Source organism: Rhinopithecus roxellana, chromosome 13 (genome assembly GCF_007565055.1).
Source record: "Rhinopithecus roxellana isolate Shanxi Qingling chromosome 13, ASM756505v1, whole genome shotgun sequence".
Classification (NCBI taxonomy): Eukaryota; Metazoa; Chordata; class Mammalia; order Primates; family Cercopithecidae; genus Rhinopithecus; species Rhinopithecus roxellana.
The window spans coordinates 10,021,451-10,046,627 of NC_044561.1; the positions used below are offsets into that span (position 1 = coordinate 10,021,451).

Sequence of the window (25,177 nt, forward strand, 5' to 3'; positions counted from 1 at the left end):
TGAGGCTGCGAAAAGGGCTTAACCATGAGTGGTTCCTGCGAGAGGTCTGGGGAGGATGAAGAGCAGGAGGAAGAGGCGACGGCGGCCTGCGGACGTCTTGCAGGGGTCCCCGAGGCCAAGGAGGGTCCCGAGGCCGATTCGGACTCCGACCTGGAGACGGAAGGTGCACGGGGCAGGGGCCAGGCCCGTCTCCTCCCCTTGGAGGCTTCTCCCACAGGGGTTGTGGGAGGTGGGCTGGGGCCGAGGAGGCAGGAGACCCCTGTTCAGCAGGGCACGTAGCCCTCTGCGGGGCGTCTCCAGCCCCTCGCCCTCCCCTCGGCGCTCCTGGCGGCATTAGTAACTTTACCATGAGAAGGCGCTTCCAGAAGGAGGTTAAAATGCAAAATCCCGCCAGATAGTGCAACAAGGGCTGTCCCAGCCTGAAATGCAATTAGAGCTGGGTTTTCCCAATCCATAGGTAAAACTAAGCTAATGGATGTATAGAATTTAGAACTACTTCTGTTTTTTCCCCGGGAAAATATTCACAAAACACTTGTGGTCTGCAATCGGGTTAAAAGACACAGCGTGCAATTTGGCATCAGACAGGCAGAGGCCTGACTCTATCAGGATTGGCTACCACTAGCTGTGGTACTTTATTCATGTATTTATTTATTAGAGCCAGTGTCTTGCTCTGTCACCCAGATTTCAGTGCAGTGGCAGGATCATAGCTCACCGCAGCTTTGTTTTTTTTTTGTTTGTTTGTTTGTTTGGTTGGTTTTTTTTTTGAGACGGAGTCTCGTTCTGTCACCCAGGCTGGAGTGCAGTGGCCAGATCTCAGCTCACTGCAAGCTCCGCCTCCCGGGTTCACGCCATTCTCCTGCCTCAGCCTCCCGAGTAGCTGAGACTACAGGCGCCCGCCACCTCGCCCGGCTAGTTTTTTGTATTTTTTAGTAGAGACGGGGTTTCACCGTGTTAGCCAGGATGGTCTTGATCTTGTGACCTCGTGATCCGCCTGTCTCAGCCTCCCAAAGTGCTGGGATTACAGGCTTGAGCCACCGCGCCCGGCCAACACTACAGCTTTGAACTCTGCACTCCAGTGAGCCTCCTGCCTCAGCCTCCTGAGTCGCTGAGACTACAGGGAACCACCACATCTGGCTAATTTAAATAATTTTTTATCTCGCTATGTTGCCCAGGTTGTCCAGCTTTCTTTTGACAGCTGTATGACTTTAAGGAAAAGATTTGCGTTGCCTTAGCCTCGATGTTCCCATCTGTCACATGGGGGCAGTGGTCCCAAGGAGTGTAGGAAGCAGTGCGTCTAGAGACAAACAATAGGCCAGGTAGTGATGCAGGGCAGGGGAGGAGGCAGGTGGCTATAGCCATGCAGGGGTTCACATTCATCCTGCTGTCTCCTACCAGGCACCCATGGGCTTGGAGAACTGGTCGGGGACACCCTCTACCTAAGGTCCTGCCGGATCCATAGCATTGTGCCCATCTTCTGCTTTCTGTGCCAAGGGAGCGCCCCAGAGCTGAACCTGCCGCATGGTGGCCTGGGGCCCCAGGTACCACTGGAAGGACACTGGGTCCAGGCTTACAGGAAGAGGCCCCAGGAGACAACAGCCATGAGAGTGCCCTTGAGTCTGTCCCCTATACTTGCCAGCTTCTGCCTGTGCCAGTCATGCCCTACCCTCCACATCTGGGAGACAGATGGGATTGAGGCTATGACAGATGGCATTAAGGGTTGGGGAGCCTGCAAGCTTCTAACCCACTGGGGGCTCTGGGAGAGGTGGGAGTAGGGGGAGACCTGGGCGGGGCCTAAAAGGAGAAGCAGGTGTCCCTTAGGCAGGTAGGAAGCGGGGTACTTTCCAGGTCGGGGACATGGAGTGGGCTGAGCCCTGGAGCATGAGCCAGGATAGTGGCCAGTGTGTTTGCTCTGTCTGTCCCAGGGTGCCGGGCTCTGGCTTCCTCATGACCTCCAATCTATATGTCAAGTAGCTGAAACTCTGGGACAATGGGCTCTATGAGGCAGGTACAGAGGCCCTGGCAGGTGCCCTGAACAAAAGCAGCAGCATCTGTGGTAGGTGCTGGGCCTGGGGCAGGTGGGCAGGCTTGAGTCCTCCCTTTTCTCAGGGATGTGCCTCCACTCCCGAAAGCTAGGCCATGTCACCTGGGGCCTGCTGGTGTTGCTGGTGGATAGAGGAGGGGCCTCATCACAGGAGGGGGCATGTGGGGTGGAGTTAGACCCTCCGCTGTGCAGTCAATGCTGGATACAAGTCCCTTTCTCACCCACCGCACCCCACCACTCTCCTTCCTTGCTAGCTGGCACCCATTCTCCTGCCCTGCCCTGCACATAAGAGACTCCCAGTGCCTGAATGCAGGGTGGAAAGTCCTGCAACACAGAGAGTTGCGGACTGGGAAGTTCAAGAAAGGGGTGGGCAAGGTGTGAGTTCATTGGAGCTGAATCCAAATGCTGGCTCTGCCACTGAGAAAACAGGGTGACTTATGAAAGCAGCTCAGTTTCCAATCTGTGAAATGGCCCACACAAGACCTCATAAGCTTGGGACTGTGGTGAGCATGAAGTGAAACGCACTCCTGAAGTGGTCAGCAGAGTGTGTGACCCATGTAAGTGCTCCATGCATGGCCACCTGGGCTATTATTGCCAATCCTGGCAATGGGGCCGTGAGGGCTTCTGAAGTGGGTGGTGATATCACTGCCAGACACAGTCATTGACGGGGTGGCTGTCCCCCACCACAGCAGTCTCTATAGTACCAAGAGGTAGGCGGTTTTAACCACTTGACACAGAAGCTCGTGGGCACACAGGGAGGGGGACGTCAGGGGCAGAGGGGACCCAGCCATTGGGAGCCAGAGCCACCATCCAACCCCAGGACAATTCACCTATAAGGTCCCTTCCTCTGCCTCAGACCTGGAGGTTTGGTGGATGGCAGAAGAGGGACGTGGGCAGGGGGGTGCCTGCCTTTGTGTCCCACTGACTGAGGAGTGGCTCCGTCCCCCAGAAGTGGACCTGTCGGAGAACCAGCTGGGAGTGGCAGGAGCCCAGGCCCTCTGTGCCACCCTCACCGTGAATCAGGCCATGTGGAAGATACAGATGTCAGGCCTGGAGGAGCAGGTGGCCCAGTACCTTGCTGAACTCCTGCTGGCCCACACAGACCTGAAGTCCCTGGACCTGAGCTATAACAAGCTGAATGAGCAAGCAGGTAACACCTGCCCAGGGTACCATGGGCCATAAAAGCTCAGCTTCCTGGGGCGGGGTGGGTGGGGGTTGGTAGGACCGCACTGCACATCGCCAGGGAGCATGTGCTCTGGCTCCTGCTCCCCATGCCCCACCTTGCCCCACTCCTCTTCCACTCCCGCCACACGGAACTCTTCACTCCTTCCACAGATATCTCATTACCCATGGCTATATGTGCTGCGTGCTGACTTAGCCACCAGGGATCCACCTTGAACAAAACCAAGTTCCTGGCCTCAAGGAACAATGTTAACAACATCATTCTCAGTAATTATTGGTGCTACAAAAGAAACAAATAGTTTCTGTTTCTGGAGAAGAATGGGGGACCCTCTGCTTTAAAGAGGTGGCTGGGGAGGCCTCTGTGAGGTGACATTTAAGCTGAAATGTGCAGAGTGGGAAGGAGTCAGCCTTGGCAAGATCAGAGGGAGAGCACTTCAAGCAGAGGAACAGTGAGCATGCAGGCCTGTTTCGCAGACTGGCAGACAGCAGTGTGACTAGGCTAGGGAGCCAGGGAAGCGTGGCCAGGCTGTGGGGTGTAGAGGGCAGAGGGGGCTGCAGGACTGTTGACTGTGGCAAAAAAGGGTGAAGATTTTGTTCCAGGTGAGGTAGCAGACATGGTTGGGATTCCTTGATCTCATCACTCTCATGCTCCTGAGTGTTTGCTTTGCCAGGAATATGTACTTCTACCTGCCTCTCCTCAAATGGTCTACTAATAGTAAGGATCACCTGGGACCCTGGGTTAGGCATGCAGATGCTGGCCCTGGACCTGCTGAACCAAACTCTCAGGAGAATGCCGGTGAATCTGCATTTTAATGGATGCCCCAGGAGAACTCTCTTTTCTGCAGTGTTTCAGAATCTCTGATCTGGCTCAAGCAGCTTAGAGGGAGTGGGATGGCACCAGACTTGGCCTTTGAGAATTAGCCCTGGCGTAACTGCCAGAGAACCAAGTTGCCTTCTAAAAAAATTACTACTGGGAGTCAATGAAATTAAAAGACAGGCTTATTTCAGACTTTGACAAACTGAATATAGGTGTCTCTTTGGACCGGCACAGTAAAAGGGCAAGTGCCAGAGAGACAGCCAGGATGGAGGGCCTGGAAGCTAAGGTGCTATGAAGGCTTCACAAACAGACACATGTACATGAGGGAGGTGGTTGGGGACTGGAAATAGACAGGCCCAGCAAGGCCATTTTTTTTTTCCAGAAGGAGATCTGTGGGAGGGCCCAACTCCCTTGAGAGGTGAAGGAGCTTGGGTCTCTGCCTCCCCACTTGATCCATGGCAATGGTAGCACCTACAACATAGGACCGCTACAAGGGTCACACAGAACAAGCATTGGCAGTTGCAGGAGTGTGTAGAAGAAAGAATCTTCCTACCCTTGAGCTGTTCAGCAAAAACAGGGCTTCCCTACAAAGTGGGGGATTACTGTCTGACCCTGCCAGCCCTAGAAGTGTCTGAGTAAAGAGAAAAGCACATGTATTTGAGTACCTGTATTATCAAATCTGGTGCTGGGTGCTGAGTCTAGTTCTCAGGTAGAGAGGGGCAATGCCCTGAGTCCTTGCTTCTGTGCAGGGAGCTCTCCATGGTGCTAAACAAAAGTGTCTGTAGCCACGGGTGCTAGTCCAGCAGGCTGGCTGAGCGCTCTGGTTAATCCATCCATTTTTATTCTGTGTATTTCTTCAAACCAGCCTTCCTATACCTATGCTAGGTGCTGGGATCATGGAGAGAGGTCAACTTCAGATCTCCAAGGGACACTCAGACTGGTAGGAAAGACCCACTAGGCAGAGAGAGGTCTAATGGCCAGAGCCGTGGAAGGACATGGGGCTCAAGGTCGTCCAGTAAGCTCAGCCAGGCAGGCAAGGCTTCCTGATGCTATGAACCCAGATTAGAAGATGAGGAGGCTCACACCTGTAATCTCAGCACTTAGGAAGACCAAGGTGGGAGGATCACTTGAGTCATGGAGTTTGAGACCAGCCTGGGCAACGTAGCAAGAAGACCTTGTCTCTACTAAAAATAACAACAACAAAAAAATTGCTGGGCACAGTGGCACATGCCTGTAGTCCTAGCTACTCACGAGGCTGAGGCAGGTGGATTTCTTGACTCCAGGAGGTCAAGGCTGCAGTGAGCTATGATTGCACCACTGCACTCCAACCTGGGTGACACAATGAGACCCTGTCTTAAAAAAAAGAAAGAAGGATTAGGAGGATGAGGAGCTGTTAGCCATGTGCAGAAGGGGCTTTTAATTGGAGGACAGTACACAGACATGCTGGTGCTGATGCTTTCGCAAACTGAAAAGAGGTCAAGGCCAGGCGCGGTGGCTCACGCCTGTAATTCCTACCCTTTAGGAGGCCACAGCGGGTGGATCACCTGGGGTCGGGAGTTGGAGACCAGCCTTCCCAACCTGGTGAAACCCTGTCTCTACTAAAAATACAAAAATTAGCTGGGCGTGGTGGCGGGTGCCTGTAATCACAGGTACTAGGGAGGGTGAGGCAGGGGAATCACTTGAATCTGGGAGGCAGAGGTTGCGGTGAGCCGAGATAGCGCCATTGCACTCCAGCCTGGGTGACAGAATGAGACTCTGTCTCAAAAAAAAAAAAAAAAAAAAAATTGGGCGGCCGGGCGCGGTGGCTCAAGCCTGTAATCCCAGCACTTTGGGAGGCCGAGACGGGCGGATCACGAGGTCAGGAGATCGAGACCATCCTGGCTAACACGGTGAAACCCCGTCTCTACTAAAAAATACAAAAAACTAGCCGGGCGAGGTGGCGGCGCCTGTAGTCCCAGCTACTCCGGAGGCTGAGGCAGGAGAATGGCGGGAACCCGGGAGGCGGAGCTTGCAGTGAGCTGAGATCCGGCCACTGCACTCCAGCCTGGGCAACAGAGCAAGACTCCGTCTCAAAAAAAAAAAAAAAAAAAAAAAAAAAAAAAAAAAAAAAAAAAAAAAAAAAAATTGGGCGTGGTGGTGCATGCTTTGTAGGCCCAGCCTGCAAAGGATGCTGAGGCAGGAGGATCATTTGAGTCTGGGAGTTTGAGCCCAGCCCGAGCAACACAGTGAGATCCTGTTAAAAAAAAAAAAAAAAAAAAAAAAAAAAAAAAGGAAGAATCAGTTCCAAAGTCCTCCAAAATGAGTATTGAGTCTCAGCTTGGCTCTTCCCTGAGCAGGGATGTGCCTCTCCCTTTCTGGTGGGCAGAAACTCACTCCTCACTGAGAAAGTGAAAAAAGGAAAAATAGCTCGGAGCACTTTGAGCTATATGGGGTATGCAGAATTTATCAGGCCCAGAGTCATGAATATGGGACTTCAGGCAGGGCACAGTGGCTCACGCCTGTAATTCCAGACTCAGGAGGCCAAGGTGGGAGGATCACTTTAGTCCAGAGGTTCAAGACCAGACTGGGCAACATCGGGAGACCCTCATCTCTTCAAAAACTTAAAAAAAAAAAAATAGCTGGGCATGGTGGCACACACCTGTGGTCCCGAGCCCAGGAGGTTCAGCCTGTAGTGAGCTATGACAATGCCAATGCATTCCAGCCTGGGGGACAGAGCCAGACCCTGTTTCAAAATAAGAAGAAGAAAAAGATTAAAATGAATATGGGACTTCAGTAACACACTTTGTACCAATGCCCAGGGGCCAGCTGTTTAAAGACATTTTGTTACTGACTAGCTTAATGTATTATCTTCACGTTCCTGGAATTTGTGATGCAAAGAATAATGTATGGACAATCAATAGCTTATGCTATTTTATTTTATTTTATTTTATTTTATTTTATTTATTTTTTTTTTTTTTTGAGACGGAGTCTCGCTCTGTCACCCGGGCTGGAGTGCAGTGGCCGGATCTCAGCTCACTGCAAGCTCCGCCTCCCGGGGTTACCGCCATTCTCCTGCCTCAGCCTCCCAGTAGCTGGGACTACAGGCGCCCGCCACCTCGCCTGGCTAGTTTTTTGTATTTTTTAGTAGAGACGGGGTTTCACAGTGTTAGCCAGGATGGTCTCGATCTCCTGACCTCGTGATCCGCCCGCCTCGGCCTCCCAAAGTGCTGGGATTACAGGCTTGAGCCACCGCGCCCGGCCTATGCTATTTTAATACAGATTCTTGTGGCAAGGGAAGCTGAAGTGATAGGATTGCTTGAGGCCACGAGTTGAAGACCAGCCTCAGTGAGACCCATCTTAATTTTTTTTAAAAGAGCAATTTTTGGTAAACCACTTAGGAACTGCCTCTTCTTCTCATTTAAAAACAGCATCTCTGGCCAGGTGTGGTGGTTCATGCCTGTAATCCCAGCACTTTGGGAGGCTGAAGCAAGCATATTGCCTGAGTCCAGGAGTATAAGACCAGCCTGGGCAACATGGCGAAACCCTATGTCTACAAAAAAAAAGTACAAAAAATTAGCTAGGTATGATGACATGTGCCTGTAGTCCCAGTTATTTGGGAGGCTGAGGTGGGAGGATCGCCTAAGCCTGAGGAGGTTTGAGGCTGCAGTGAGCTGTGATCTCATCACTGCCCTCCAGCCTGGGCAATGGAGTGAGACCCTGTCTCAAAAAATAATAATAAAACAGCAAGTTGTAACTGCTGTTAATTAGACTGTATATTTAAGGCAACTTTAATCTATGCTTCAGGGTTTCAGTTCTCAAATACAGCAATAATAAACTTTTTTTTTTGAGACAATCTCTCGCTCTGTCACCCAGACTGGAGTGCATTCTGGGTTCAAGCAATTCTTTTGCCTCAGCCTCCCAAGTAGCTGGGACTATAGGTGTGCACCACCATGCCGGCTAATTTTGTTTCACTGTGTTGGCCAGGCTGATCTCAAACTCCTGACCTCAAGTGATCCATCTGCCTTGGCCTCCCAAAGTGCTAGCATTACAGGTGTGAACCACTGCAGCCAGTCAGATTTCTAACTTCTAACCTTTAATGTAGCTTCAAGTAGGAAAGACGAATGTACCTATAGAATTACCTAGGCGGGGCGGGGGGTGCAAGAGCTTATCTCCCTTCACTGGAAACTGTTCCTGCTGACATTTATACCAGAGCTGACTTTAACTTCCTAGAACCTTAAATTGCATTTGCGGTTTGGTTATCACACAGAGACATCCCCCTCCCCTTCACCCTTCCCCTCCCCCTCTCCCTCTCCCTCTCCCCTCCTTTCCTCTTTTTTGACAAAGTCTCACTCTGTTGCCAGGCTGGAGTGCAGTGGTGCCATCTCACTGCAATCTCTGCCTCCTAGGCTCCAGTGATTCCCCTGCCTCAACCTCCTGAGTAGCTGGGATTACAGGCGCACACCACCACGCCCAACTAATTTTTTGTATTTTAGTAGAGACGGGGTTTCCCTATGTTGGCCTCTCGATCTTCTGACTTTGTGATCCTCCCACCTCGGCCTCCTATAGTGCTGGGATTACAGGCGTGAGCCACCATGCCTGGCCCCACACAGAGACATTTTCTACCAGACACTGCCACTGTTGACCTACAACATGTAGCTCATGTACTTTGAACAGCATGTACTTTGTAGAAGTGAACAGTCCTGGAACGTGTCCACCTTGGTGTACAGTAGGCCTTAAAACCTCACAGCACATGTGGTCTCTTTGTAGATGAAGTGCGCACAGGGACCTACAGGCAGCTCTTCCACCCGGAGCAGCTGATCACTGACAAGGAAGATGCAGTCAGTAATTACTCCAGAGGCCATTACACTATCGGCAAGGAGACCTGGTCCTAGACCGGATCCGCAAACTGGTAAGAAGAGAAGGCTTCATGTGGACGTTGTCCTGCATGGGAGAACAGGCCTTGGATGGTGAAGGGAAGGTCATTTTCGCAACACTTAGAGCAGCATCTTGAGTCCGACTGAGTCTGCAACGTCTTACTATGAAGTGTGCGTAGTGATTTGTGCATAGATCTGTATTGTCTGCTTTTCTTTGCTTCAAAGTGTGATGCGTGTTCATTATGGATGGTCTGAATCGATATCCACTCTCAGAGGCAAAGAGAAGTGTCCCTGGCTTGGTGGAGGTTGGTGGTGTGGCTCCCACGGGCATTGGCTCACGTTGTCTGGTTTCTCTCAGGCGGATCTGTGCACCGGACTACAGGGCTTCATCATCTTCCACAGCTTTGGGGGCGGCACTGGCTCTAGGTTCGTGTCTCTGCTCATGGAGTGGCTCTCGGTGGACTACGGGAAGAAGTCCAAGCTAGAGTTTGCCATTTCCCCAGCTCCCCAGGTCTCCACGGCCATGGTGGAGCCCTACAACTCCATCCTGACCACCTACATGACCCTGGAACGTTCTGACTGTGCCTTCATGGTCAACAGCAAAGCCACCTATGACATGTCAGTACAATCTGGACATCAAGTGTCCCACATACACCAACCTCAGTCATCTGATTGGGCAGATCGTGTCCTCCATCATGGCCTCCCTGTGATTCAGTGGGGCCCTGAATGTGGATCTGACAGAATTTCAAACCAACCTGGTGCCGTACCCCCATATCCACCTCCCCCTGGCCACCTACGCCCCGGTCATCTCAGCCAAGAAGGCCTACCACGAGCAGCTGTCCGTGGCCGAGATCGCCAATGCCTGCTTTGAGCCAGCCAATCAGGTGGTCACTGTGACCCTCGACATGGCAAGTACATGGCCTGCTGCATGTTGTACCGAGGGGATGTGGTCTCCAAAGATGTCAGTGCGGTTGTCGCCACCATCAAGAGCAAGTGCACCAACCAGTTTGTGGGTTGGTGTCCGACTGGATGTAAGGTAGTACTGGGTGAGGTGGAGTCCCTGTGCCGTCAGGAAGCAGCAGACCTGCAGAATAATGCTGCCCATGAAGGCCCGCATCCTTTGTGGAGACAACCCCTTTTCATGTCAGCTAGGTTGCAAGGAGAATAATTTTAGTAATTTATTTCCTACCGCCTTATACTTTACCAAATACTTTATGTTCCCTTATATGTTACTGCCACCCTTTAAAGTTCATGGGGCAATATTACCAGCATCTTACACTTTAGAAAACAGAGACTGAGGCCGGGCACGGTGTCTCACGCCTATAATCCCAGCACTTCGGGAGGCCGAGGCCTGCGGATCACGACGTCAGGAGATCGAGACCATCCTGGCTAACATGGTGAAACCCTGTCTCTACTAAAAATACAAAAAATTAACCGGGCGTGGTGGCGGGCACCTATGGTCCCAGCTACTCGGGAGGCTGCGGCAGGAGAATGGCGTGAACCTGGGAAGTAGAGCTTGCAGTGAGCCGAGATCGCACCACTGCACTCCAGCCTGGGCGACAGAGCGAGACTCCGTCCCAGAAAAAAAAAAAAGAAAGAAAGAAAACAAAGGCTGAGATAGCTTTAGGTGTCTGAAGCCTCACAGGCAGCAAGTGATGCAGAGAGAAGTCAGAGATGATCTGACTACAGGTCCTGGTCTGTCCTCCACATTACTCCACTGCTCACTTTAGTAATTTGTCAGGTTCTATGGTATCATTTTTTGTGTTTTAAACAGTGGGTTTTACACTTTACATCATCTTGGTCACCTGTTGTCACTGAAGTTTGGGCAACACTGTTTCTGTGAAGATTTTTAAATACATTGTGCAGTGTTTACTGTGAAGACCAAAGGCAGGTCTTTGCCCTTTCTCCAAACCAAGCAGAGACCTCTGCCTCACACACAATCAGACTGATGATTTGGTGCTCCTTTAGCTATGCTTACAGTCCATTGTCTACCAAGAGAAAAGTACCATGTATTTGGAAGCCAAATAACAGAATGTCAGGCTCAAAGATCTGTTGTGAGGACTAGGCTAAATGCCTCACCACACCTGTGTTGGTCAACTTTGTGCCCTATGGTTAGTTAAGAGCCCTTGTCTACAGTGGTTTCCACATTAGGCAAAGCTATAGATCCCACATTTGTAACTGTCAATGAGTTCTGAAGGTGCTGGAGGAGTTGCAAGTTCCAGGATCATTCTAGATTGAAATGATATAAGAAAGTCACAGGTATGTGTCTTCTTTTTCCCATGTGGAATGGCCATAGCTTGCCTCTGAACACACAACTTCTTGGGTCTGTCTGGCCCTCTGTCAGCCACTTTACAACACCTTGACACAGATCATCTCTATTTTTCATCTTACGTTGATGCAAATCATCTTTAAGTGACAGATTTAAAGTGATTCATAGAACAGGGTAAAATCCGCCAGGCTCAGTGACACATGCCTGTAATCCCAGCACTTTGAGAAGCCAAGGTGGGAAGATCGCTTGAACCCAGGAGTTCAAGACCATCCTGGGCAACATAGTGAGACCCTGTCTCTACAAAAGATATAAAAATTATCGGGGTATGGTTGTGCATGCCTGCAGTCACAGCTAATGGGGAGGCGGAGGTGGGAGGATCGCTTGAGACAGGGAGGCAGAGGTTGCAATGAGCCAAGATCACACCACTGCACTCCAACCTGGGCAACAAAGCGTGACTGTCTCAAAAAAAAAAAAAAGGAAAAAGAAGGGTAAAATCTACAACAGTTACACCAACCTGGAATGTTCATTACATGTTACACAGGAGGATTACAGACCTTGGATATTAGATGTTACAGGTAGGAGGTGAAACCTTCCATTCTGTGTCTAATTACTAAGCCTCTCGACTTGAGTAGAGGAATTTTTCTTTCAATTGGTGTTGCATTTGGAAGGTGAAGACATCCTTAGCTGGCAGGCACTGTGGGAGATGCTGTGCTCTGCAGAGGTTTCCTGTTGTAGCTAAGTCTTGTGAGACAGTAGTCTGTGGGGAGATAAAGTACAACCTCTCCTGTCCTCCCAGAAGATAGTCCAGCTCCAGATGGACCTTGTTGAATTCTCTTTGCTCTAAGTTCCTTTTTGTCAGTCTTAGTGTGGTTTACCATACATTCTTTTTTGTTTGTTTGTTTTGAGATGGAGTTTCACTCTTGTCGCCCAGGCTGGAGTGCAGTGATATGATCTCGGCTCACTGCAACCCCTGCCTCTGCGGTTCAAGCAATTCTCCTGCCTCAGCCTCCTGAGTAGCTGAGATTACAGGCGCCCTGCCACCACATCTGGCTAATTTTTTTTTTTTTTTTTTTTTCTGAGACGGAGTCTCGCTCTGTCGCCCAGGCAGGAGTACAGTGGCATGAACTAGGCTCACTGCAAGCTCTGCCTCCTGGGTTCACACCATTCTCCTGCCTCAGCCTCCCGAGTAGCTGGGACTACAGGCGCCCGCCATCACGCCTGGCTAATTTTTTTATTTTTATTTTTTGTATTTTTTAGTAGAGCCAGGGTTTCACCATGTTAGCCAGGATGGTCTTAATCTCCTGACCTTGTGATCCGCCCACCTCGGCCTCCCAAAGTGCTGGGGTTACAGACATGAGCCACCACGCCCGGCCAATTTTTTGTATTTTTAGTAGAGATGGGGTTTCGCCATGTTGGGCAGGCTGGTCTTGAACTCCTGAACTCAGGTGATCCACCTGCCTTGGCCTCCCAAAGTGCTGGGATTATAGGTATGAGCCACCGCACCCGGCCAACCATATGTTCTTATGTTTTTGTTTTTGTTTTTGTTTTTGAGACGGAGTCTCACTCTGTCACCTAGGCTGGAGTGCAGTGACAGGATCTCAGCTCACTGCAAGCTCCGCCTCCCAGGTTTACGCCATTCTCCTGCCTCAGCCTCCCGAGTAGCTGGGACTACAGGCACCCGCCACCTCGTCCGGCTAGTTTTTTGTGTTTTTTTTAGTAGAGATGGGGTTTCACTGTGTTCGCTAGGATGGTCTCGATCTCCTGACCTCGTGATCCGCCCGTCTCGGCCTCCCAAAGTACTGGGATTACAGGCTTGAGCCTCCGCGCCCGGCCATGTTCTTATGTTCTTTAACAACCATTTGCTTCTTCTTTTTTTTTTTTTTTTTTTTTTGAGATGGAGTCTCGCTCTGTCACCCAGGCTGGAGTACAACAGAACACACTGCAACCTCCGCCTCCCAGGTAAGCAATTCTCCTGTCTCGACCTCTCAAGTAACTGGAATTACAGGCATGCACCACCACACTTGGCTAATTTTTGTATTTTTAGTAGAGACAGGGTTTCATCATGTTGGCCAAGCTGGTGTCAAGCTCCTGAACTCAAGTGATCCACCTGCCTTGGCCTCCCAAAGTGCTGGAATTACAGGCGTGAGTCACTGTACCCAGCCTCAGACACGCTATTTTCAAAGTCTTTTCCATGCTTAAAAACATTTGGGGACTGGGCAGAGTGGCTCATTGCCTGTAATCCCAACACTTTGGGAGGCTGACGTCGGTGGATCGCCTGAGCTCAGGAGTTCGAGACCAGCCTAGGCAACATGGTGAAACCTCATCTCTACCAAAAATACAATTAGCCAGGCATGATGCCACGTACCTGTAGCTACTTGGAAGGCTGAGGTGGGACGATCACTTGAGCCTAGGAGGCAGAAGTTACAGTGAGCCAAGATCGCACCACGGCACTCCAGCCTGGATGACCAAGTGAGGCCCTTTCTCACCAAAAAAAAAAAAAAAAAAAAGCGTGAGTCCAGGAGTTCAGGATCAGCCAGGGGAACATGGTGAAACCTCATCTCTACACAAAATACAAAAAATTAACCGGGTGTGATGGCACACACCTGTAGTTCTAGCTACTTGGGAGGCTGAAGTGGGAGGATCACCTGAGCCTGGGAGGCAGATGTTGCAGTGAGCTATGATTGTGCCACTGTACTCCAGCCTGGGTGACAGAACAAGACCCTTAGAAAAAAAAAAAAATTGGGTTTTTTATTATAAAGGTACTTATGTTGGCCAGGCACAGTGTCTCACACCTGTAATCCATGGGGTGGATGGCTTGAGCCCAGGACTTTGAGACCAGCCTGGGCAACACGGCAAAACCCTGTCTCTACAAAAAATAAAAAATTAGCTGGGCATGATGGCACATTTCCTGTAGTGCTAGCTACTCAGGAAGCTGAGACAGGAGAACTGCTTGAGCCTGGGAGGTTGAGGCTGCAGTGAGCCAAGATGGCACCACTGTACTTCACTCTAACCTGGGCAACATAGCAAGATCCTATCTCAAAAAAAAAAAAAAAGGCTGGGTGCGGTCAGTGGCTCACGCCTATAATCCCAGCATTTTGGGAGGCCGAGGTAGGCAGATCACCTGAGGTCAAGAGTTCAAGACCAGCCTGGCCAACATAGTGAAACCCTGTCTCTACTAAAAATACAAAAATTAGCCAGGTGTGGTGGTGGTTGCCTGTAATTCCAGCTACTCTGGAGGCTGAGACAGGAGAATCACTTGAACCCAGGAGGTGGAGGTTGCAGTGAGCTGAGATTGTGCCACTGCACTCCAGCCTGAATGACAGAGCAAGATTCCATCTCAAAAAAAAAAAAAACAAAACACAAAAAAAAAACAAACAAAAGATATGGGCTGGGCGTGGTGGCTCACACCTGTAATCCCAGCACTTTGGAAAGCTGATGCAGGCGGATCACTTGAGGTGGGAAAATTGCTTGAACCCAGGAGACAGAAGTTGCAGTGAGCCGAGATCACACCACTGCACTCAAGCCTGGGTGACAGAGTGAGACCCTGTCTCAAAAACAACAAAAAACAAACAAAAAAAACCTGATATGTGGCAAAATACTAAAAGAATGCGGAAGACTGAAAAGCTGAAGTCCTCTTCTTCCCCAGAGCTGCTTCTGTCCTCTGAAAAACGTTCTGTACATATTCAAGGCATAGTAATCTCTCGTTATACAGGTGATGTTGGCAGTGGCCAGCAGATATGTATGTCCCTTTCCTGCGGGTGACAGGCCCAATCACTGCACACAGGTGGTCACAGTAAACAGAAAGCTGGCAGCACTCCCACTTGGAAGGGCTGATCGGCTTGGCCTTAGAGTTGTGGGAGAACACTCCCTGATCAGGGTACAAACCTTTCTCTCTGCCCCTTCCAACTCCTGTGGAGTCTGTCTGTATCTAGCTGCTGCTAACTGCTAAGTGCTTGTTAGGGCAGGGTAGGGTCACCGCCTCGGCAGGCGTTTGTCCTCCTCCAGCATGATGCTACCCCTAGCCGCCCAAGGCTCTAGCCTGTGTATGTTACTACATAGATTTTTTTGCACATAAATACAGACTTCAACTCACTTTTTTTTTTTTTTTTTTTTTTTTTTTACAAAGTATACAGTATACCTTGGATGTATTTATATCCCAAGACAGGGTTCTCATTCTTGTTCATGTGTTTTACTGTATGGGTAATATGGGGCACACACACACACACACACACACATATATATATATATATATTTTTTTTTTTTTTTCGGAGACAGAGTCTCACTCTGTAGCCCAGGCTGGAGTGCAATGGCAAAATCTCGGCTCACTGAAATCTCCGTCTTCCGAGCTCCATCTTACATGGCTGTAATCCCAGCTACTCAGGTTGCTGAGGTAGGAGAATCGCTTGAACCTGGGAGACAGAGGTTGCAGTGAGCCGCGATTGCACCACTGCACTCCAGCCTGGGCAACAGTGCTAGACCCTGTCTTAACAACAACAGCAACAACAACAAAAAAAAAAAAAAAAAAAAGGAGGAACAAGAAGAAAAAAAAAAAGGAAGTCATCAAAGGATGTTGTCAATAGATAACAGATAATGCCAAAAATTCTTTAAAAAAGGATATTGTCGGCCGGGCGCGGTGGCTCAAGCCTGTAATGCCAGCACTTTGGGAGGCCGAGACGGGCGGATCACGAGGTCAGGAGATCGAGACCTCCTGGCTAACACGGTGAAACCCCGTCTCTACTAAAAATACAAAAAACTAGCCGGGCGCGGTGGCGGGCGCCTGTAGTCCCAGCTACTGGGAGGCTGAGGCGGGAGAATGGCGGGAACCAGGGAGGCGGAGCTTGCAGTGAGCCGAGATCGCGCCACCGCACTCCAGCCTGGGCGACACAGCGAGACTCCGTCTCAAAAAAAAAAAAAAAAAAGGATATTGTCAATAGATAACAGATAATGCCAAAAATTCTTAAAACACAGTGTTGAAACTGGTCCACAGCTCTAATTTTTAATGAGCTACCATTTCTGAGGCCAATATAAACTTCATTCTATACTGCCCATCTCTGACAGGTGGGCATTAACTACCAGCCCCCCACGGTAGTCCTTGTGGGAGACCTAGCCAAGGTGCAGTGGGCGGTGTGCATGCTGAGCAACACCATGGCCATCGCGGAGGCCTGGGCCTGCCTGGATCATAAGTTCGACCAAGTGCGCCTTAGTGCACTGGTAGGTGGGGGAAGGCATGGCAGAGGGGGAATTCTCCGAGGCCCGCGAGGATCTGGCAGTTCTGGAAAAGGATTATGAAGAGGTGGGCATGGATTCCATGGAAGCTGAGGCTGAAGAAGGCGAAGAATAGTGAGGGGAGGGTGCGGCAGGCAACCATCCCTCTGTATTCCCTACCATAACGTTAGAAGAGCTAATTACCTATTAAAATTTCTGTATTGCAAATTAGCTGGGCGTGGCGGCGTACCCCTGTGGTCCCAGCTACTCGGGAGGCTGAGGCAGGAGAATGGCGTGAATCCGGGAGGCAGAGCTTGCAGTGAGCCAAGATCGCCCCATTGCACTCCAGCCTGTGTGACAGAGCGAGACTCCGTCTCAAAAAATAAATAAAATTTCTGTATTGCGATATTGTCTTTCTCCTGTGTTGTACTTTGAGAGATTCCTCCTCCAGATAACCTTCCTTTTCCAAGTGCATTTATAAGGGAAAAAACATCGATTTGTTTCATTTTTTTTTTGAAACGGAGTCTCAACGGAGTGGTGCCCGCCACCACGCTCTGCTAATTTTTGTATTTTTAGTAGAGACGGGGTTTCACCGTGTTAGCCAAGATGGTCTGGATCTCCTGACCTCGTGATCCACCCGCCTCGGCTCCCAAAGGGCTGGGATTACAGGCGTGAGCCACCGCGCCCGGCCAATTTGTTTTCTTGAAGAAATTAAGCATGTCAGTATGTTTAGTAATTGCATTACTTCCCTAATGTTGGCTTCAAAACACTAACTGAGGGAATTAGGACAAAATGCTTTACTTTTCTTTTTCGAGCCGGAGTCTCACTGTCGCCCAGGCTGGAGTGCAGTGGCATGATCTCCGCTCGCTGCAGCCTCTGCCTCCCGGGTTCAAGCGATTCTCCTGCCTCAGCCTCCCGACTAGCTGGGACTATAGGCGAGCACCACCACATCCAGCTCTTTTTTTTTTTTTTTTTTTTTTTAGTAGATTCGGGGTTTCACCATGTCGGCAGGATGGTCTCCATTTCCTGATCTTGTGATCCGCCCGCCTTGGCCTCCCAAAGTGCTGGGATTACAGGCGTTGAGCCACCGCGACTGGCCTATTGTGCATTTAAACCTTCTGAAGCCCTTGAATGGAGCGGCTATTTTCACTGAGTCTTATGGGAGGAGACGAGGACTTAAGTTAAGCAGCCCGCCAGGTCATGTGTCCACGGCCTTCGCAGGCGCAGTTCCCGACGCTGCCTGTCACAGCGGCATCCTCAGCTTTTCCCCCACTCCGTCACGCCCCTACCGAAGCTGGCTACAATGGAACTTCCCGCCCAGCACACGTCCCCAGTGTACTCAGGGGCATACCCTGCCCTCCCTCAAGTCCACCTCCCCGGTACGAAAGTGAGTGTGGGCTCTGGTTTTTGTCGGGTTCTTTTGTGCAAGCGTCCCAGGCCCCGTTTTCTTTCGTCAGTCAGAGGTCTTCCGGAAGCGAGCTGCCGCCCCGCGGCTTTCGAGGCTCCCAGGACACCGCAGCTTTCCGCTCCCGGGCCGACCCGTACACTGGGGCCACTCCATCGTGCTGGGGTGTTTACGGAGAACAGTGAGGCCTCAACCGACGAAAGACAAGCCCACATGGGCGACAACACTGGTAGTCCAGGCAGCTGGCACGACGCGGGCGCAACAGAGACTCGCACACTCGCGCCGCTTCCGAACCCAGCTCGCTAGGACCTCGCCCCGCCCCGCGGGCGGAGCACCTCCAGCTCTCCAGTCTCTATGGTACCAACTTCCGGCGCGCGCTACCCCTCGCGAGACTTCGGCGGCGCAGCAATGGCCAGACCGTGAGTGCCGCTGACAGAAGTCAAGAAACCGGCTGGGACCGGGTTGGGGCAACAACGGGCCGGGGGGCACCCAACGGGCCAGAGCCCCTTGGGGAGGAGCGGCGGCTGGCGGCGCGAGGCTCCTCTGGATGCCCGGACAGCCACTTGCGACTTAACTCCCGCCTCTTCCCCAGATGCCGCGTCACTGCTCCGCTGCCGGCTGCTGCACACGGGACACGCGCGAGACGCGCAACCGCGGCATCTCCTTCCACAGGTCAGCGCGCGTGCGCGGGTTCTCATGCGCATGCGCTAGTCGTTGCTCGCTTCGGGCTGTAACTGCGTAGAGGCTTCGCGCCTTTCTCGGATCCTGAGGAGGCTTGAACCTGTGGGTGGGAGGCGAAGCGGGACGGTCCTGGCAGGAACAAATGCAGTAGGGACGGGGAGGACGGGAAGTCTAGCCGGCTTGGACGTGCACCACTCTGTTACCTGCCAGACGACGCTGAGGAAACTGCTTTTCTTGTCGAGGCTCCCGTTGCCTCGTCTGTGCCGGGGCGGTGGTGCTTATCTGGCGGGGTCGCAGGGTGGTCTCGTGGCGGCGCGTGTTGGGTCTGCGTTTTCCCCCTGGGGAGCTTGGGCAGCATGAGCCCAGGGCTATGGACAGCCTGGTGCTCACGGGTTTGTGGCTCCACAGACTTCCCAAGAAGGACAACCCGAGGCGAGGCTTGTGGCTGGCCAACTGCCAGCGGCTGGACCCCAGCGGCCAGGGCCTGTGGGACCCGGCATCCGAGTACATCTACTTCTGCTCCAAACACTTTGAGGAGAACTGCTTTGAGCTGGTGGGAATCAGGTGAGCCTCCCTGCTGGCCAGCGTTGGGGTAGGACGTGGGGCCTCAGGCGGATTGGGACAGCTGCAGGTCTTGGAAGTCCCTTGAGCAGCCAGCGTCCGAGGGGGCTGTTTCCTCTTCCCAGCTCTGTACAGTGAGACCCACCCCCAGGATCACTGTGCCATGACACGGGGAAAAACGTGAGCCTTTCCAGAGAGGATTTTTCAGAGCCCCAGTCTTGCCAGCAAGTCCACAAATCAAAAAATTGTTTTTGGCTGGTCAGCCCAGCTCTGCTTGTGCAGGTTTTCCACGCACCTCGACTTTGAGGGGTCCTGCAGGGAAGTGATTGGTGTAGCTCTAACTTGGCATTCCCCAGACCTATTGTTTGCGCGATGCCTTCCAGCCTCCCACTGCGCTGGTGCTGGCGGCAGGTTGGCCTGGGGAGGCAGCACTTGCTCTCCAGCTCATCTGGGTTGCTTTTCCCCACAGCGGGTATCACAGGCTAAAGGAGGGGGCAGTCCCCACCATATTTGAGTCTTTCTCCAAATTGCGCCGGACAGCCAAAACCAAAGGACACAATTATCCACCTGGCCCCCCTGAAGTCAGCCGGCTCAGACGATGCAGGAAGCGGTATGTGGTATGGGTGGGGGATGCCCCACTCCCACGCCTAGGCTGAGAGACTGGGCCCTAGGGGGTCTGCCAGCAGTCTAACTGGACAGGGTTCTTGCTCCACAGAATTTGTGGATCGGGTTTGGGCCTTAAGGGGATCAGGTGGACTGGTGGAGTGGGGTCTGGCAAGCCCTCAGCCTAGCCCATCAGTCTCTCTCTTCCCCCTTACTAGCTGCTCCGAAGGCCGAGGGCCCACAACTCCATTTTCTCCACCTCCACCTGCTGATGTCACCTGCTTTCCTGTGGAAGAGGCCTCAGCACCTGCCACTTTGCCGGCCTCCCCAGCGGGGAGGCTGGAGCCTGGCCTTAGCAGCCCCTTTTCAGACCTACTGGGCCCCCTGGGTGCCCAGGCAGATGAAGCAGGCTGCAGTGCCCAGCCTTCGCCAGAGCGGCAGCCCTCCCCTCTGGAGCCACGGCCAGTCTCCCCCTCAGCCTATATGCTGCGCCTGCCTCCACCCGCTGGAGCCTACATCCAGAATGAACACAGCTACCAGGTGGGCAGCGCCTTACTCTGGAAGCGGCGAGCTGAGGCAGCCCTTGATGCCCTTGACAAGGCCCAGCGCCAGCTGCAGGCCTGCAAGCGGCGGGAGCAGCGGCTGCGGCTGAGACTAACCAAACTGCAGCAGGAGCGGGCACGGGAGAAGAGGGCACAGGCGGATGCCCGCCAGACTCTGAAGGAGCACGTGCAGGACTTTGCCATGCAGCTGAGCAGCAGCATGGCCTAAGGGAGGTGCCGCCAGACTGACTGAGGGGATGCCCAGCAAGGCTGCTGCCTCTCCCTCCCTCAGATCCCACCAGGTGCCATAATAAAGCGGATTCTAGACAGAGGGCCTGCTGTCTGGCTCAGCTGGGGGCTGGAGCCCCTCTGAGTAGTAAGCTTGCTGCCCCGGACAGTGGCTGCAGCTTCCAGAGGGCTCAGTCCAAGCTCTTCGCCAAGGAGAACAGAGAGCCTGGCTGTCACCCCTCAGAGCTACTGGTGGCAGACAGCCCTGCTAGTGCAGCTCCATGCCCCACAGGGTTCTCTGAAGCGCCAGGTGCCCTTTCCATAGGATCTGAAACAGCCCTGACCTAAACCAGCCAGCCCCTTTGAGAACACTTGTGAAACCCAGTCCAGATTCGGTTCTCAAGCAGGGGCATGACAGGCTTCTGTCCACAGGCCCCATCAGCCTGGTGGGTAAGCAGAGCAACCCTCTCCCCATCCCCCTTCACTACCATCTCTATTTGAAAAACAGGGATGATGATGACAGTCATCAGCCTCCTGGGGCATGTCAGCAGGTAGTGAAGCCCCAACAAGCTAGTCCCTGGAAATCTAGGAAGAGGTGGCTAGAACTTGGAGACAAGCAGTCAGGTCTTGGCCTCAGCATCCTTTTCCTTCAACTCCCAGGAACCTGGAAGGCCTTGCTGCAGCTGTAATTCTCTAGCAGCTCTGTGTGTGGGGTGATTCACTGCAAGCATGGCCTCTCCCTGCCAAGGAGCACAACTGAATTCATTCTAGTCCCAGAAACTGCCACACAATTTTGTAAAATTTGCTTTTTAGGGCCCTTGGCATGTAATTTCATTTATTCATGTAAGTCAAGAAGAGACAGTCAGGGTTCAGCAACAAGGGTCAGCATAGAGCAGGGTTTGCAGACTAGTTCAAGGAGGCTTCCGGGCTGACCTGTCCCGGAGAGGGATTTGGGGGAGGCTGCCCTGTGGGTGTGGCAGGAGCCACATGTGGAAACTGGGTAGGTGGCTCTGTGGCTGCACTCTGAATGAATGCACCTGACCCACATGGCTGGCTGCCTCAGCCTGCACTCCACCACATATACCCCCAGCCATGGTCCTGTGCCTGCTGTGTCCTCACCTCATGGGCCTCCTGGCTCAGCCTCTGCCCTAGCTCCCACTCTCTCCTCCCTTGTTCCCAGCTCATCTTGCACCAGGCCACTTCCTAGCCTGCAGGCTGCCTATGGATCTGTTCCTGTTAGCTAAGCAACTTGCCACTCAAGGCCCCCCATCCACCTGCATACAGCCAGAGGAGAGCAGGTCACTTCCCCAAGGTGAGCTGTGGCTTCATGGCAGCCACAACAAAAAAGGGGTCCTGGAATCCTCTTCCCAATAAGGGAGCACTGGTTCCCCAGCATCAGAGTGGATTCACATGGAAGCCTCACTATGGCAAGAGGGCAGCCTGCCTTCCACAGGAGCCAAGAGCACAGTGAAGGGGCAAGGCAGGGCAGAAGGGGCAGGAGCCCACCCCAGGCCTCCAGGATTCCCCTGGGAGGGGCCAGCCTAGAGGCCTTCATAGCCCTTCTCCCCAGTGTGACCAGGTGACCCCAGGTGGGGGCAGGAGTTGACAGTGTGGATAGAGACAGGTAAGACTGACTGACCTACATCTGGGGATCTGCTAAGCCATGGGCTCCAGAGCCAGTCCTCGGCTGCGGGAGGGCCGAGGGGCTGAGGCCAGCAGTGGTGGCTGGGCCAGCAAGGTGTGTGTGGTAGGTAGCACTGCTGTGGCTTTAATGGAGGCTTGTCTGTGACAAAATACTCAGCAAGGGACACGCGGGACTGGCTGGCTTCTTTCCCCCTGAGCCCTGACATGCACACAGGTGGACTGGGATCCTTCAGCCCCTGTGAAAACCAGGCCTGGCCCAGCACAACCGACCTGGGAGCTGACCTCAGGGCCCGTCACTCCAAAATTCACCTCAAGTCAGGTGAGACCCACACATCATGAGTCCACACTCACAAGTTCCAGGTGGGAAAAGGAGCCCCTTACATGGATCTCAGTGAGGGTGGGCGGGACAGGAGCAGCCCAGGCAGATTACATGGTGCAGTGCAAGTCTGCTAAGCCTCCTCCCGCATGTTGGAGGAGCCTTGGTGACAGGCCCCAGTGCCTGGGTCCACAACACACCCAGGTCACAGGAGCCAGGCCAAGCACCACTGGGTGGGAGGCCCAAGGTCTCTCCCCACTTCTGGGTGGTGAGCCCATCACTGAGCCATGGCCTCACATCCACACCACATCAGGAGAGGGTGATGACAGGGGAGGGGGTCTGCTTCCTCATCTGCTCTCTGTGGGACCTGTGTCTTCAATGAATTGAGAAGATTGGGGTCCCACATCCCCTCAGCTCTCTTTGGAGGCTGTGGGCACCCTGACCCTTGGCCTGGCAGGTGCACCCACTCTGCCATAGGCAGACGCATAGCCAGTAGTCTTCTCAGTGGACAGGGCAGGCAGGCATGGCAATTCTTCACAATGGGCAGGCGCTATAGGGCCTCAGATGTCAGCACCCAGCTCCGCGCACTGCTTGTCTGAGATGTGGGAGGCCAGGGAGTCTATGATGTCCAGCAGCAGCTGTTGGCTCAGTGACCGCAGCGTGGGCAGCTTGGAGACCTGCAAGGCAAGCAGGCCGGAAGGAGATGGGACTAGATCCACATAAGGGCCATGGTGGGCAGTAGAGCCCTCTGGGGCCCACCCTACTCGGGGCTCAGGCTGGTCCCAAGGATGAAGCAAGGTGCAGCCAGTGGTGGGCTGCTCTGTTTCGCCCACCCCCAGGACCCACCACTGCAGGGGACCACAGAGCCTGGGCACCCCTCCCTGCCTGGGCGTGGCCACTGCCGAGGGGAAGCAAGTCCTGAAGGGGAGGCCAGAGCCTTGACCTTGGTGAACTGGTGCACGATGATGTGCAGGCAGTGCCGCTTCATGTCCAGCGCCTGCGTTTTGTCGGCTGCCTCCAGGATCTGTAATGGCAGGGACCTTGAGGCGCTGCCCCTTTCACCCACTCAGTGGGAGCTGCAGCCACGGGCACAGGGCTGGGGGGCTACCTGCAGCACGTTCTGCACCGTCACGTTCATCTCCAGGTTCTGCTTGCAGTACGCCTGCAGCCGGTTGTTGTAGAAGCCGTAGTAGTAGGGGGCCGCAAACAAGTAGCTGGGGCCTGGTTAAGGAGCTGACCAAAGGAACCTGGTCTGTCCACACCCTCCCAGGGAAGGACAGGGAGGGACGCAGCTGGAGCCCCAAGCCCACCAGGGAGGGGTCAGACTCCAATCCAGCCCACACACCAGCATGCTCTCTAAATGGATTCTGAACTACTTAGTGGGTCAAAGGCCCCACTGAGGATCCAAATACCATGAATCCCCTCCCCAGAAAAATACCGTCTGCACATCTGCAGCGCTATTCCATGGCCTTGCAAGCCTAACAGGCATCGTGACCCTCCATGTTCGGACCCCTACTGAAGTGACATAAGAGGAGTAGTTCCATGTCTGTGCTCAACTGTCACACAAAGCAGTGGCCCACCCCATCCTCTGGGCAGTTGTGAGGGTCAGGAACCCACTGGTTCCTCCTGGCTGCAAACCCCTCCCTGCCAGCTGCCAACTGCTTCGGAGAGCACCTGGCCCAGCTCCAGGCACCAGCAAATCCTCTGGAGGGAGGCGCTGGGCCCAGATCACCTAGCTGGGGCAGGAGAGCGGGCCTCAAAGCCACCCGAGGTGGGTGCCAGGACCCCTTGGTGGGGACCTGGGAGTTCCTTGGGGAGTGAGGATACAGCGAGTCCTCGGGTGGCATGTTGACCTCACCATAGTAGATGTAGCGCAGCATGGACTCAAAGGCCTGCCTGCTGGGCACCATCTCCCCAATGGAGATGTTCACCTGCCCGTCCTCGGGCATGAAGGACCGGAACATGGCTTCAAAGTAGCTGTAGACAATAAGCGGCAGGCACCCGGCTGTCAGCAGAATGAAGACACCATCCAGGCCCACCCTCCCCTCCCGTCCAGCCCCCACCCTCCCCTCCCGTCCAGCCCCCACCCACCTGGAGCGGGCGGCCAGGATAGCCTTGTGGGCTGGCCGTGGGTGCCCATCTAGCAATAGCGTGATGTCACAGAACTCTGCGCCCGCCCCCTCCAGGTATGCCTTCATGTCCTGGATCAGAGACGTGCCTGGGGGTGGGAGGAACCCTGAGCAGGTACAGCCTGGGATTCTGGCCTTGGGGCCCCATGGCACTACCTTCCCACACATCTGCCCATGTTGCCACTCTGAACAAAACTTCACCCAGGCAGAAGGATTCACTCTGGCCCTGAGGCACCATCAGCCACATTCTGTCCTCCCTCAGCGCCCTGACCGACTCGAGCACTATGCTGAACACATAGCCCACCACCCAGTGTCTCATCTTCCACCCAGCTTGCTATGCCCCCTTCGCTGCCCTCATGATCAAGCACCCTCCAGGCCCACTGCATGGCCTCTGGTGCCGGCAGATGTCACCAAGAGCCAGCAACTGGGATCAGCACGACCCCCAAGGAGAGCTGGGGGAATGAAGGGGCCTGTGACATTACAAGCAAAGAGAAGTCCAGCAACTGATCACTGTGACCCTGGGCCATCAGACCTGACATCCCAGCCCAAAAGAGGTGCCCATGTCCACCCCCAGAAATTGGCTCAGGAAATCCCAGCTCACCAGGACACAGCCCACTGTGGCAAGCCCCATGGGTTGGGGGCTTCTGCCTCCATCTGTTTCTGCGCTGTACCCAGGAGAGCACTCTGGGGTCCCATGGCAC

General features: G+C 53.4%; 2 protein-coding genes and 1 pseudogene across 5 annotated transcripts in view; 2 read left to right on the forward strand and 1 right to left on the reverse strand.

Annotated features, from left to right (window-relative positions):
- The first annotated feature begins 24 nt into the window (after positions 1-24).
- LOC104666868 lies at positions 25-16,503 on the forward strand (annotated as a pseudogene).
- A 1,603-nt stretch (positions 16,504-18,106) lies between these two features.
- Positions 18,107-20,488, forward strand: THAP7 (THAP domain containing 7). 3 transcript variants are annotated; one of them, XM_010368990.2, is made up of 5 exons: positions 18,107-18,191; positions 18,365-18,444; positions 18,862-19,017; positions 19,484-19,624; positions 19,836-20,488. In XM_010368990.2, the coding sequence occupies exons 2-5, from the start codon at positions 18,365-18,367 to the stop codon at positions 20,386-20,388; spliced, it is 930 nt and encodes a 309-aa protein (XP_010367292.1). In that variant the 5' UTR covers positions 18,107-18,191; the 3' UTR covers positions 20,389-20,488. The 3 variants fall into 3 exon arrangements, 2 of the variants coding, with proteins under 2 accessions (XP_010367292.1, XP_030771128.1); XR_004052742.1 differs by lacking the exons at positions 18,107-18,191; positions 18,365-18,444 and adding an exon at positions 18,468-18,555 and having other exon boundaries at positions 19,836-20,207; XM_030915268.1 differs by lacking the exon at positions 19,484-19,624 and having other exon boundaries at positions 18,152-18,444.
- A 695-nt stretch (positions 20,489-21,183) lies between these two features.
- Positions 21,184-25,177, reverse strand: part of LZTR1 (leucine zipper like transcription regulator 1) — a 34,506-nt gene continuing 30,512 nt past the window's right edge. For both annotated transcript variants that reach the window (XM_030915267.1, XM_010368984.2), the window contains 5 exons: positions 24,439-24,565; positions 24,175-24,324; positions 23,456-23,561; positions 23,291-23,371; positions 21,184-23,024 (listed from right to left, as the gene is read on the reverse strand). In XM_030915267.1, the coding sequence (XP_030771127.1) occupies positions 22,908-23,024; positions 23,291-23,371; positions 23,456-23,561; positions 24,175-24,324; positions 24,439-24,565 (581 nt within the window). In that variant the 3' untranslated portion in view covers positions 21,184-22,907. The remainder of the gene's footprint in view (positions 23,025-23,290; positions 23,372-23,455; positions 23,562-24,174; positions 24,325-24,438; positions 24,566-25,177) is intronic.